General features: G+C 54.3%; 1 protein-coding gene across 1 annotated transcript; it reads left to right on the forward strand.

The window, feature by feature from the left end:
* Positions 1-270: 270 nt before the first annotated feature.
* On the forward strand, positions 271-13,396 carry LOC102287233 (chymotrypsinogen B). Its single transcript, XM_070386778.1, has 11 exons — positions 271-288; positions 1,558-1,812; positions 2,359-2,581; positions 2,933-2,955; positions 3,130-3,220; positions 10,798-10,901; positions 11,013-11,092; positions 11,194-11,272; positions 11,532-11,712; positions 12,608-12,741; positions 13,213-13,396. The coding sequence occupies exons 1-11, from the start codon at positions 271-273 to the stop codon at positions 13,372-13,374; spliced, it is 1,350 nt and encodes a 449-aa protein (XP_070242879.1). The 3' UTR covers positions 13,375-13,396.
* The last annotated feature ends 258 nt before the right edge of the window (positions 13,397-13,654 follow it).

The raw sequence follows: 13,654 nt of genomic DNA on the forward strand, positions 1-13,654 counted from the left end.
AGACAGCCTTTCTGGCCTCTGCCTGCCCAGGTACTTACCAAAGGCTGTGCCCAGGAGGGCGCAGTAGGAGAGAAGCCAGAGGAAGTTCATGGTGCTGCCTTCAGAGAGGTGTGGGGTGCCTGCTGCAGGGCTCCCTATTATATCCCTGTGCACCAGGCTGTTATCTGAAGACCTTGATGTGATAATCCCTTTCCTGGGCATGTGCCCCACTGGATAGGATGTGCCAGAGCAAGGCTGGCATCAGGGCCTGGGATGGCAGCAGCTGTAACCATGGCTGAGTTTGGGCCAGTGAGAACAGTAAAGGTGGGGCTGAACAAGGTGGCCCTTGACCAGCTAAGGGGAAAGGACAGTCAGGTTTCCTCCTCCAGGCCCTGCTTCTGGAGGGGCCCTTTGAGCAGCAGCCAGGTCTGGGCAGGATTTGAGCCCCAGTTCAGTCTCTCATAGTCTGGAGGACCTTGGACAAGTAACTGAGTTGGTCTGCAGTTGTTCAGTACCCCATGGGCAGTGTGGTCAAGTAGGAGGAGGGGCAGGGGCCGTGACATGGTGAGGGCATGGGTGACCAGTGGGCTGAGGATGCTCCCCTGGTCTCAGGATGGCCAAGAAGGCTCACTGAAGGCTCAGTTCAGTGTCAGCCCAGTCACGTTCAGAGCCCCCACCAGGCATCTTGCCCTTAGAATTGAGCACATGGCATCCAAAGACAGGACTGGGCTCAGGGCCAGCCAGGGGGCCCCTGCTGTTGTCCCTGCAAGAGCTGGTGGAGGCTGTACCAGGTGGAAAAGCAGGAGGCAAGGAGGCCTGTTTCGGGTGGGCAGCAGGACCCTTTCCCAGCAATTGGGAAATTTGAAGGTGAGGCCATCAGGCACAGGGCAAGCACCCCAAAACACATGAGTAAAACGGTATCTCATGACTATTTTTCATTTCCATTGCACTGATGACTGTAGTGTGGTGGTTCACAAGTTTTGGCACAAAACAGCTGTGGGGGCCTTGGGCAAGTTACTTAGCCTCTCTTATCCCTTTTGTAAGTATTAATATGTAAAATGGGGCTGCTTAGAGTACAGGTCCTACTTCATGAAAGGCCTGGCCCATCTTCAGCAGTGCTGGGGCCAGACCTAACCTAATGCACGTTGGTCAGCCCTGGTATTTTTCCTTGTTGACTTGCCAGTGGGGCTCTTCATGCTTTCTAAAGGACTGCCAGTGACAGGAAGGGACAGCCACAATGCATTAGGTGGGAAAGCAGGGCATGAAACAGAATGCAGAGTGTGGGCCCCATGCATATGAAATTCACCACCTGTTCAAGTTCATCCATCTTATCAACCAGAGCTTATCAGGCTGCCGCCCGAACAGAACAAACAAAAGAAAGAAACACAAAGTCCTGCCTTACGAGCCTTCGTGGGAAAGGAGTGGAGAGTTTATGGAACAGTTTGAACACACAGTAAAATATACATTACCACCAGCCAAGGAGTTATCATAATCACTGTTGTTGTTATTATTACTAATACCAAGGCAGGACGGCCCCACTCCGAGGGAGACATTAAGCTGTGATCTACCGTCTGCTAGCTCTCTGGCTGGGGCCGATGTCGAGGCACAGGGAGCAGGAAGGCACAGGCCTGGTGGAGCGAGCCTGGATGGCAGCAAGCGCCGGGAGTGCGCGAGGCAGGGGGAGAGAGAGGCCAGGGGCCGCTGGAGGGGACCCTGGTGAAGCACAGATGCGAGAAGGCAGCCGCTGAGCCTGAGTGGGCTGGGGCGCTGCCGGTGGGAGAGCACGACCGGGGCCGACCCGTGGCGGTGGCCTTGGGAACCGACAACCGGCCAGTGCCCTGCGGGCGCCGCGCCCCCTGCACGCGGACCCCTCTGGGGGCGTGGCTAAGGCTAGCCGGGGCGGAGTTAAGGCTGGACCCCCCCCTTGGGGCGTGGCTAAGGCTGGCCGGAGCCGGGCAAGCGGTGCCCTCCCGCTCGCGCCCCTGAGACTGCGCGGTCTGCCCGCCCCCTCCCAGAGAAAGGACCCCTGAGGGCTGAGTGTTTCTCCACAACTCCGACTTCTCATCTCTGAACCTTTCCCCTTCGCGTGAAACAGCCGCCGCCCTCCCGGCCCCGGCCCCGGCCCCAGCGGTGGGCGCCTCCTCACAGGTCGGAGGCTGGGGTCTTTGGACCCCGAGGTTGTCTGGCCAACCCAGTGTACAGTGAAGAGCCTTTTCCTGTGTTCCCTTTGCCGCAAATACTTGTCTGGCCCGTCCCCGTGTCTGAAACCTTGCGTAGACTCCCAGAGCCCAGACAAACGCCCAGGGGCCGCGAGCGGTCTTCCTGTCAGAAAGCCTTCACTCTGCACCTGTTCGCTCGTTGCCGGTGTGTGGCGTCTAGAATGTTCAGGGGGCCGTGCGGGAGCCAGCCCGCGGACAGGTGTGCCTCAGGGACCGTCCCTCAGGAGAGGAGACGGGGCCCGCCCGGGAGCCAGGGTCAGCGGGCGGGAGCCCGGCCGCCTCCTGGGGTTTGGCCCCGCGCGGGGTCGTGTCAGGGCTCGGCCCGCGCCTCTGGAACTGTGCCCTCTTCCTCCAGGCGGCACCTCAGAAGGCAGTCTCCTCAGGTTGGGGAGCTCCTCCTCTTGAGGGGGTCAAATCCCAACCCTCTTTACCATCAAAGGTAAGATACACTGAATACAGTTTGCACATGGTGAAACGCACAGATCCAAAGTGAACAGATAAGTGCTGACATATGTAGATGATACTGTAACAAAGCCCACAGCCAAGATGTAAGATAATATCATCACTCCCCAGAGTTTCCTCTTGCCGATTTCCATCTTCCCCTTCTCTGAGGCAGCCAGTAACCACTGTCCTGATGTCTGTCATCATAGATTAGTTTTACCTGTTCTAGAAATTTATACGCATGGAGCCATACAGTATGCTGTCTTTGTGTCTGGATTCTTTCACTCTTCCAGATGTCTTCCTGAGTGTGTCAGCAGTATGTTCCTTTGTGTGGCTGAGTGGTGTTGCACTTCATAAGTACATAACACTTTTTTTTTTTAAATCTTTTTGAGGTATAGTTGCTTTGCAATATTGTGTAATACACCACACTTAAAAAAAACTTTTTTCTTTTTAATCTTTTGGCCATGCTGCTTGACATGTAGGATCTTAGTTCCCCAACCACGGATGGAATTCACACCCCCTGCTTTGGCAAGGCAGAATCTTAACCACTGGACCGCCAGGAAAGTCTCATACACCACGCTGTATGTACCCATTCTCTTGCTGGGACATTTGGGCTGTTACCCATCTATCATCCCACTCGCTTTTTGCTCCTGGTAATGAAGTGATTCTCAGCCCTAAACACAGGCAGAGAAGAAATGTAGGTTTCTTTATTTTGCTATTACAGATTGAAATTTGAACTTTGATTCTTTATTCTGCCAGGAGTCTCACTAGAGAGTCTAACAAAGAGACTTTCTAAAAAGACTTTCTAAAGGTGTAGCAAGGGCTTAGGGAAACCATAAGGAGATGCAGGTGCTCAGGGCTAAGGTCAGTGGGGCTGGAAGTGCAAGAATGATTACCTGGCCCCCCGGGAGGTTGACTAGCAAGGAGGAGGCCACCAATAGGAGCTTGGCCTTTGTGGAAATCAGTACTGCTACTGCTGCTGCTAAGTCGCTTCAGTCATGTCCGACTCTGTGTGACCCCATAGACATCAGCTCACCAGGCTCTCCTGCCCCTGGGATTCTCCAGGCAAGAACACTGAAGTGGGTTGCCATTTCCTTCTCCAATGCATGAAAGTGAAAAGTGAAAGTGAAGTCGCTCAGTCGTGTCCGAAATCAGTAAAGACTACCCAAATGAGGACCAGCAAAGATTGTTCATTCAGAGCTTGCTCTACCCAGGTAGTCAGGCAGCATCACTTGCGTTTGGCATAGACTCAAAGGCAAGCAGAGGAGAGGAAATGCTTTATAGTGGAGCACGTCAGATGCACCTGTAGTAGGTGTGGGCACGGGGAAGCTGGAGGAGGGCCAAATAGAACCCAGGCATTCTTTGGGACTAATTAGGAATACACACTTAGCTTTCTGCAGTTAGTCCTAAATTGGATGCAGGGCCAAAGATTAGGGGTTGTGTACCTAGAAGTGGAATTGCTGAGTCACATGGTGGCTCTCTGTTTAATCTTTTGGGACTCTGCCAGACTGTTTTGCACAGGAGCTGCACCATTCCCACCAGTAATGTACAAAGATTCAAATTTCTGCACAGCCTCACCAAAACTTATTTTCCATTTTAAAAATTATAGCTATGAAGGGGTTCAGTTCAGTTCAGTCGCTCAGTCATGTCCAACTCTTTGCGACCCCATGAATCACAGCACGCCAGGCCTCCCTGTCCATCACCAACTCCCGGAGTTCACTCAGACTCACGTCCATTCAGTCAGTGATGCCATCCAGCCATCTTATCTGCTGTCGTCCCCTTCTCCTACTGCCCCCAATCCCTCCCAGCATCAGAGTCTTTTCCAATGAGTCAACTCTTCGCATGAGGTAGCCAAAGTACTGGAGTTTCAGCTTTAGCATCATTCCTTCCAAAGAAATCCCAGGGCTGATCTCCTTCAGAATGGACTGGTTGGATCTCCTTGCAGTCCAAGGGACTCTCAAGAGTCTTCTCCAACACCACAGTTCAAAAGCATCGATTCTTCGATGCTCAGCCTTCTTCACAGTCCAGCTCTCACATCCATACATGACCACAGGAAAAACCATAGCCTTGACTAGACGAACCTTTGTTGGCAAAGTAATGTCTCTGCTGTTGAATATGCTATCTAGGTTGGTCATAACTTTCCTTCCAAGGAGTAAGCGTCTTTTAATTTCATGGCCGCAGTCACCATCTGCAGGGGTATCACTGTTTTTTTTTTTTTTCACTTTTCAAAATTGTACTAAATATGCATAACATGAAATTTACCGTCTTAAACATTTTTAAGTGTACAATTCAGAAGGTACAAAGTACAGTCATACTGTTGTGCAGCCATCACCACCATCCATTTTCAGAGCTCTTTGTTTTTTTTTAATTGAAGTATTGTTGATGTACAGTATTATGTAAGTTACAGGTATACAATATAGGGATTCATAATTTTTAATGTTATTTATATTTATAATTATTTATAGTTATTGTTTATAGTTGTTTATAGTTATAGTTATTGGCTTCCCTGGTGGCTCAGACAGTAAAAGCACCTGTTTGCAATGCAGGAGACCCACGTTTGATCCCTGGGTCGGGAAGATCCCCTGGAGAAGGAAATGGCAGCCCACTCCAGTACTCTTGCATGGAAAATTCCATGGATGGAGGAACCTCGTAGGCTACAGTCCGTGGGGTCTCAAAGAGTCGGACAGGACTGAGCGACTTCATTTTCACTTTCATCAGATCAGATCAGATCAGTCGCTCAGTCGTGTCCGACTCTTCGCAACCCCATGAATCGCAGCACGCCAGGCCTCCCTGTCCATCACCAGCTCCCAGAGTTCACTCAGACTCACGTCCATCGAGTCAGTGATGCCATCCAGCCATCTCATCCTCTGTTGTCCCCTTCTCCTCTTGCCCCCAATCCCTCCCAGCCTCAGAGTCTTTTCCAATGAGTCAACTCTTCGCATGAGGTGGCCAAAGTACTGGAGTTTCAGCTTTAGCATCATTCCTTCCAAAGAAATCCCAGGGCTGATCTCCTTCAGAATGGACTGGTTGGATCTCCTTGCAGTCCAAGGGACTCTCAAGAGTCTTCTCCAACACCACAGTTCAAAAGCATAGATTCTTCGATGCTCAGCCTTCTTCACAGTCCAGCTCTCACATCCATACATGACCACAGGAAAAACCATAGCCTTGACTAGACGAACCTTTGTTGGCAAAGTAATGTCTCTGCTTTTGACTTTCATAGTTATTGTTAAATATTAGCTACATTTGTAGTTATTGTTGAATATTGGCTGTATTCCTCATGTTGTACAATGTGTCCTTGTGGCTTTTTTTTTTTTTTTTTTTTTCCTCCCTGAGCATGCAGGATCTTAGTTCCCTGACCATGGTTCGTCCAGGGGTTGACCAGGGATTGAACCCATACCCCCTGCAATGGGAGGACAGAGTCTTAACCACTGGACTGCCAGGGAATTGCCCCCTGTAGCTTATTTTATACAGAGTAGTTTGTGTCAACCCACAGTAGCCTCTCAGGGAGGGAACGCAGAGAATAAATACTTGACTTCGGTCTCTTCCCCTGTCTCTGGCCTTGACCCCAGTAGGAAGCCAGAGAGGCAGGGACGCTGTCGTGCATTCTCATCCCTGAAGGTCAGTCTTGCTGGAGGCCAGCAGGATGGAAACGGTGGAGAGTAGTTCTGCAGGGAAAACAGAAGACACCGGGACCATTCTCACATTTACTCTGCGTCACTGAAGATGCTTTTCATAATAAAACACTTGGCTGACAGTGGCTCAGTGGCAGAGATTTGCTTTTCCCACATGGCAGAGATCTGCTTTTCTCACACGGCAGAGATCTGGAGGTGTGCAGGTGTAGGCTTTCGCTCAGCCCTGGGCGATGGTGTGGTTCTGGGTCAGGGTCTTTCCTCTCTGGATCTGAGGACAGCAGCGGAGGCGCCAAGCACCGCCTCTGCACGGGAGTCAGCCAAGGTGCATGAAGGGAAGGGCGGGGGTTCGCCTCACCTCTGCCTCCACTGGCTTCTGTTCATCAGAGTCCTCCCCGCCGAGAGCTGGGCTGGGGTGACCTTCCAGGGGAACCCTCCTCAAGGACAAGAAGGGGGAGATGGCTTTAGGCAAGTGGCAAAGGCTGTCATTCCTTGTGACAAGACGGTCACCCTCATTCTAGGGATGCTCACCTCATGGTCTGGAAAATCTATGGGCTAGGGAAGCGCCCCCTCCCCTGTGGTGAACACCCCCCCCCACCGCCCCACCCCTGCCGAGGCCTTATCCCTCCTGAACTCCACTCGGCCAGTTTACTTTCCCAACAGACCTCAGGAGCCAGTGACCTCAGGCTGCTTCAGCTTTCTGCTCTGGAAATATCCCAGAGGCAAGGAAATCACAAATGGCTTTGCGACCTGCTTGGGATGAGTGAAGGAAAAACAAAACAGCAAATGTTAATATTTCCATAAATTACCTTGGCCAGGAATTCAGTACGGATTATTCCTTATGCTCAAAACCAGGGCTGACTTTCCTGAACTGAACCCAGCCTGTTAAAATATCAAAAGTGGGTCTTCCCTGGTGGTCCAGTGGTTAAGAATCTGCCTGTGAATGCAGAGGACACAGATTCAATCCCTGGTTGGGGAGCTAAGATCCTACATGCTGTGGGGGCAACTAGAGAAGCCTGTGCACTGCAATAAAAAGCCCATGTGCTGCAATGAACATCAAGCACAGCCAAAAATAATAATAATTCTTAAAAAATCAAAAAGCTTCAGACCCAGTTATCAAACAGCTGCTGGCCCCACTCTGTTTGCCCCGTGCAATCTGGCTGCCTCCGCCTCCCCTCAGAGACAGGGTTCAGGGCCTCTGTGGGCCTGTCCCAGCCATGGTCACCATTCTCACTGGTCAGAGCGTCTGCTCAACAATGTTTAAATATTTTGAACATCCCCCTGCAGAGAACTCTAAAACAAAACTAAATTCACAACTTGGAGACAGAACTTCAAAGCTGATGAAGTCCAAATCCAGACCCGTAACACTGTCCTGCTTGCCCTGACCAGAGCCTTGGATGCCTTGGAAATAGACGTAGTTTGCCCAGCTGGCTTATTTTCCTTCTCAAACTGGCTTATCGGTGAGGCCCAGGCTGGACTGTCCGGAGCAGCAGATTTCCAGACCCTCTCTTGGTTTCTCGGACTCTGCACTGTTCTTTTCTTGTTTGTTTCATGTCTGTGTCTCTCACTGGGGTCTTGGCCCCAGGAGGGCAGGGGCGCCCTGTGCTCTGTCCCTGTGGGTTGCCCCCGGGGTCCACACCAGGCCCTGGCCCAGGGGAGAGAAGGGCCTTGTGTCCATGGTGCTGGAAAGTCTTTGGCTTACAGCAAACACGCCACAGGCATATTACCTACATCTGTCCTCTTCTCGTTGTTCTGTGATAATCAACATCCTTTCTTTGCTGTTTCCTCAGTGTATCACTTGATGGTGCTAAATCAAAGCCCCATCTTATCTGAAACTCAAGTTTCATGCAATCACCAGTTCCTTAAGTTGTGAGGTATCACGGGAGGAGAGAATGTGTGTTTGAGCTTAGCAGCAGATACGGGCGTGTCTGCCAACCTTCGAGCTGCCTGTGACCAGCCATGGGGGTGATTCCTTCACGTGCCCTCACACAGGCTCGAAGCTGCTTGGCTGGGCTGGTTTTGAGGTGACCTGTGGATGGCCCAGCATGTCTGTGTGATACTGTGCTTCTAGTTGAGTCTCACATTGAAAGCACTCTTTGCTGAGAAGCCAAGGCCTCCCAGTGATGACCAGCTGGGATTCTCTGCACCCAGTGCTGGGACTGCCTGTACTTAGGAGCTGGGAATCCTCCCGGCGCACTGGGAGCAGAACCCACCACCCTGTGTCCTGGTTGCCCCGAGCTGGGCCCTGCAGGACCTGAGCTCCCAGCCTGGGCACTGGCCTTGCCCTCAGCGCCCTGGCAGACTCCTGGGCGACGTTGTGCCAGGGCAGCTGCCCTTTTCCCAGGTGCTGGGATGTCTGAGGCTGAGAGCCAGTTCAGGCTTACAGGGGGCTTGGTCCCCTTTATCTCCCAAGGTTCCTAGATAATGGGAGGGAGGTGGCTCTCGGGCTGGGCGGAGCCCTTGGGGTGCCAGAGGATATAAAAGGAGCCCAGGGCAGGTGCCCCGTATGCCCTGGCAGCAGAAACATGGCCCCTCTCTGGCTCCTCTCCTGTTTTGCCCTTGTAGGGGCCGCCTTCGGTGAGTGCCAGGGTGCATTCGGGGCTTCCCAGCTGGCGCTAGTGGTGGAGACCCTGCCTCCAGATGCAGGAAACATGAGAGACGCCGGCTCAATCCCTGGATCAGGAAGATGCCCTGGAGGAGGGCATGGCAACCCCGCTCCAGTACCTTGCCTGAGAATCCCATGGATAGAGGAGCCTGGCGGGCTGCAGTCTGTGGGGTCACAAAGAGTTGGATATGACTGAGTGACTTAGCACGCAGGCCATGGCTGGCCAGGTCTGGGAGGTGGCTGAGGAAGTCCCTGAGTCCCTGAGCGCCTGACGACCCCGAGCCAGGCCCCATTCGAGGGCTGAGGGGTTCTGTCTGGAGCAAGCCGGGCCTGGCCAGGAGGGAGATCGGAGGCCTGCCCTGCCCGCTTGGGCCTCACATCCTGACAGGCAGGGCCTTTGGGAGCTTCCCGAGCCTCATACCCTGTGCCTGGAGCAGAAAAGGCCAGTCCGAGCCGCACTGAGGTCTGGGGCCCCAGACGTGGCTCAGGTTGAGGCGCTGTGGGCAGAGTGAGGGTGTAGTCACAAGAGCCTGTCACGGCCTCCACCCGGGGCTATACTGTTCGAGGCACTTTCCAAGTTTTTTTTTTTTTTTCTATTAAAAAAAAATAGTGGAAAATACAGAAAATAATACCACATCTTTGAACCTTTCATTGGACTTTAGCAAAAGTTATTTTTTTCCAGATTTGCTTCAGGTATTTCTTTTTAAAACATAGAACCATTTGAGCTAAAGTCCCCTCTCTCCTTCTCAGAAGGTGATCCCTATTTTGAACTCACTGTGTATTATTTCTGTGTGGGCTTTTCAAATTTACCACACGTTTCTAAATCCACCAGCGCAGTATAATATTTGTAAAAACTTACATGAACTGTATCATCTGCTACATCAGGTTTACAACCTGCCTTTCCCTACCTACATAGTTTTAGATTTATTCCCATTAATGCAGAGACCCAGCTCATTCACTTTAATCGCTGCAGAGCACTCAGCTGGGTGAATGCATCACAGTTGATACTGAATCTTCTTGCTAGTTAAAAAAAAATGGGTTGTGTTGATGATGTGTATTTTGGTGATAAGGGGCTGGTCTGTCCACACGGGCAGGAGACACTGGACTGGACCTCAGGCAAGGCCCATATGACCTCCAGGTGGCCTGGCTGGTCATCAGGGCTGTACCTGCCCAACACTCCTCGCTGTCACCGAGTTGTAGAACCTGTATACAGGTGCCAAGAACTCCCCTGGTCCTGACACAGCAAGCGTGTCCCGGACACGTCAAGTCCACCAGCCTTTTCTCATTGTTTTGTCACAGTTCAGGTCCTCTGTTTTCCGTTTTCCTCAATGTGTCCTTTTACAGCATGGAATCAAAGTGTTGTTTTATTAAATAATTAAGACTTTATACAATGGAGAGTTCCTGAAATCTCTGGAAATAGAGATTTCAGTGTAAAACGTTCTCCCATCAGCTATCAGCATTCTGGGTTCCCCAGGGGCTGGGGTTATCAGATTTTAACTTCACGACCCCCAGACCCCACCAGGCTAACAGGTGAGCTTTGACTTGTGAGGTGACGTTGCTTGCTCCCCAGCGTCTGAGGAAAATGGGATCTGGGGACCGGTGGGAGGCCTCCCGGGAAGGAGGGGCGGGCCTCAGAGTCCAGGCAGGACAGTCCCTGTCTCAGCCTGTCCCCTGCTCCTTCAGGCAGGGTGGCCCTGGGTGGCGGCAGCTCCATGCCTCTGCATCCAGGGTGGGCTCCTGGGGTCAGTAGGCTGTGTGAGGGGATCCTTGAGCCCACAGGGTTCCAGGAGAAGCCAGGAGTGTGGCGGTGGGTTCTGGGTCAGCCTAGACATCTGAAGTAAAAGCGAGGATTTCCGCAGACTGGCTCTGGGTCTTAGCGCTTCTGGGTCTTAGCGCTTCTTCACCCTCCTGTCACCCTCTCCAGGCTGCGGAGTCCCCGCCATCCAGCCTGTGCTGAGTGGCCTCGCCAGGATCGTCAACGGGGAGGACGCCGTGCCCGGCTCCTGGCCCTGGCAGGTGTCCCTGCAGGTGAGGGGGTAATGAGGTGGAGGCACCAGGGGCTCAGCTGGGCAGAGGGCCGCTGCCAAGGTCGGTGCTGCCGCTGTCCAGCGCGCGCTGACCCTCCCCATCTTCCTGCAGGACAGCACCGGCTTCCACTTCTGCGGGGGCTCCCTCATCAGCGAGGACTGGGTGGTCACCGCCGCCCACTGCGGGGTCACGTGAGGACCAGAGCTCGGGGTTCCGCTTCCGGCTTCGGCCTGGGGTGGGGGAGGGGAGCAGGGTGCATGCTCAGTCCTTAACCACCACCTGATTCCCCCAGAACCTCTGACGTGGTTGTGGCCGGGGAGTTTGATCAGGGCTCACGGACCGAGGACACCCAGGTCCTGAAGATTGGCAAGGTACGCGCAGGCCTCGCTGGGCGGGCCAGGGGACAGCCGCTGGGCTGCAGGCCGAGGCTGGGGAGGGGGCAAAGGGAAGACCCTTCAGCCCCTTGAGAGACAGGAGCCAAGTGGATCGAGCCAGTCTCAGGATTCTCACTCTGGGCTCCTGTGAGTCCGTTTGTCCTGAACAGATCACCAGGAAAGGAGATGGTCTAGAAACCCACGGATCCCTGATTTACCCCAGGGCCTCATCTGTCTTTCTGGGCCTTGCCTGCAGGTTTTCAAGAACCCCAAGTTCAGCATTCTCACGGTCCGCAATGACATCACCCTGCTGAAGCTGGCCACGCCCGCGCAGTTCTCAGAGACCGTGTCGGCCGTGTGCTTGCCCAGTGCCGACGAGGACTTCCCCGCTGGGATGCTGTGCGCCACCACGGGCTGGGGCAAGACCAAGTATAACGGTGAGCCTTTCCGCCCACCAGCTGGGGGTCTGGGATGGGGGCTCCCTGAGCCCAGGAGTCGCCAAGTGGCACACACATGGTTGTTCAAAGATGTTTTGGTCGTAAATTCCTTAACAGTCATCAACCTCCCCATTTCTTTATTTAAAAACACTCAATTAAAAACCTATCAAACGTGAATAAAAATAAGGTTTAATAATACATACATGAACAGTCAGCTTCTGAAGAAACACCTGAGTTCCAGCAAGTGTCGCCCCCCTCTAACCTGCATGGAGATGGACTGCCCAGACTGCCCTCCAGACTGAGGAGGGCAGCTGTGTCCAGCGACCCTGAAGTCTGAACCCGGAGCCCAGGGTCCAGGTCGGGTTTACGCCTGAGTGCCGGCCACAGCCTGCCGGTCCTTTAACAGGACGCAAGCACCTAGGAATGGAGGAGGAAATGGCAACCCACTCCAGTGCCGTTGCCAGAAAATTCCACGGACAGGGGAGACTGGCGGGCCTCAGTCCCTGGGGTCACAAAGAGTTGGACACGACTGAGCGACTGAGCACACAAGCAGCCAGGAAAGGGCAGAAGAGGGAGGTGCTCCCTCTGGGTCCCCCCAGTGTCCAGGCAGAGGAGGGCTGGGGTGGAGGGACGGCCCCTCCGCCCACACGCAGGGCCCAGCAGGCGCGGGGCGCAGGGGCTCAGAGGCAGGAGTTGCTTGACCAACTGTGCTGGGAGCGCAGACTCACTGCCTGGTGTGGAACCGGAGAGGGACCGCCTCCCAGACTCTTGGAAGGTGGCGCTCAGCACCCAAGACCATCATGACAGAGGAGGACCACACCGCGGGAGGGCAGGGTTCCGGCAGGCGCTGGTCTCCTCTCCCTGGGCCCTGACCCCACGCCCTCTGTCCTTCCAGCCCTCAAGACCCCTGAGAAGCTGCAGCAGGCCACCCTGCCCATCGTGTCCAACACCGACTGCAGGAAGTACTGGGGCAGCAGGGTCACCGATGTGATGATCTGTGCGGGGGCCAGCGGCGTCTCCTCCTGCATGGTACGGCCTGCTACCCTGCCCGCCCTCACACCATACCTGCCCCTTCCCCACCACCACTGTGGTCAGGCCCTGAGGCCCACTCCTCTCTGCCATGCCTTATTTAACCTCAGGCCCTGCCCAGTGCCCCAGTGAAGGCAGGGACCAGCACCAGGAGATGGCCCTGATGCGGGCTGGCCCTGACCAGGTGTGGTGTGAGGCTTCCAGGGGTGTTTAACCTCACACTATGCTCACAAAGTGGACATTTCAGGCCGTTTTACAGGTGATGGGGAGGCTGAGAGGATCAGCCCTCACCCCAGGCCCCCCAGGAGTAGGGGGCAGAGCTGCCATCTGAGCAGGTCCGAGCATCTGTGCACAACCTCTGGGCCCCCACTTGCCCTTGGTCTGCACCCCTTGGACTCAGCCAGGTCCAGGCACACCTGGGCCCTGGCACCTTCTTTCCGGCTTGGACACAAGTCCTGTCTCCTTCTGCAGGGCGACTCTGGCGGCCCCCTGGTCTGCCAGAAGAACGGAGCCTGGACCCTGGCGGGCATCGTGTCCTGGGGCAGCAGCACGTGCTCCACGTCCACACCCGCCGTGTACGCCCGCGTCACTGCTCTTATGCCGTGGGTGCAGGAGACCCTGGCTGCCAACTGAGCCTGGGCCTTCTGGCATCCCACCCCAAGAGTCCCTAATAAAATCCTCTGTACATAAGCATGGTCTGCACATGGCTCCCTGTGTGGTCGGGGCAGCGTGGGGCTGCAGGGTCCCCGTCAACCACCAAGGGGGAGTTACTGCTCCCTTCCCAGGCTGCCAGTACCCCAGTACCCCCACACACACGCTTCTCAGGAAGCTGAGGCTTTGAATCCCGTTCTCCCTGCTCAGGACTCCATCCTGGGGTAGAACCCAGGTCCTAATTGCTGGCGCCACCTTGACC

Source organism: Bos mutus, chromosome 18, assembly GCF_027580195.1.
Source record: "Bos mutus isolate GX-2022 chromosome 18, NWIPB_WYAK_1.1, whole genome shotgun sequence".
Taxonomy (NCBI): Eukaryota; Metazoa; Chordata; class Mammalia; order Artiodactyla; family Bovidae; genus Bos; species Bos mutus.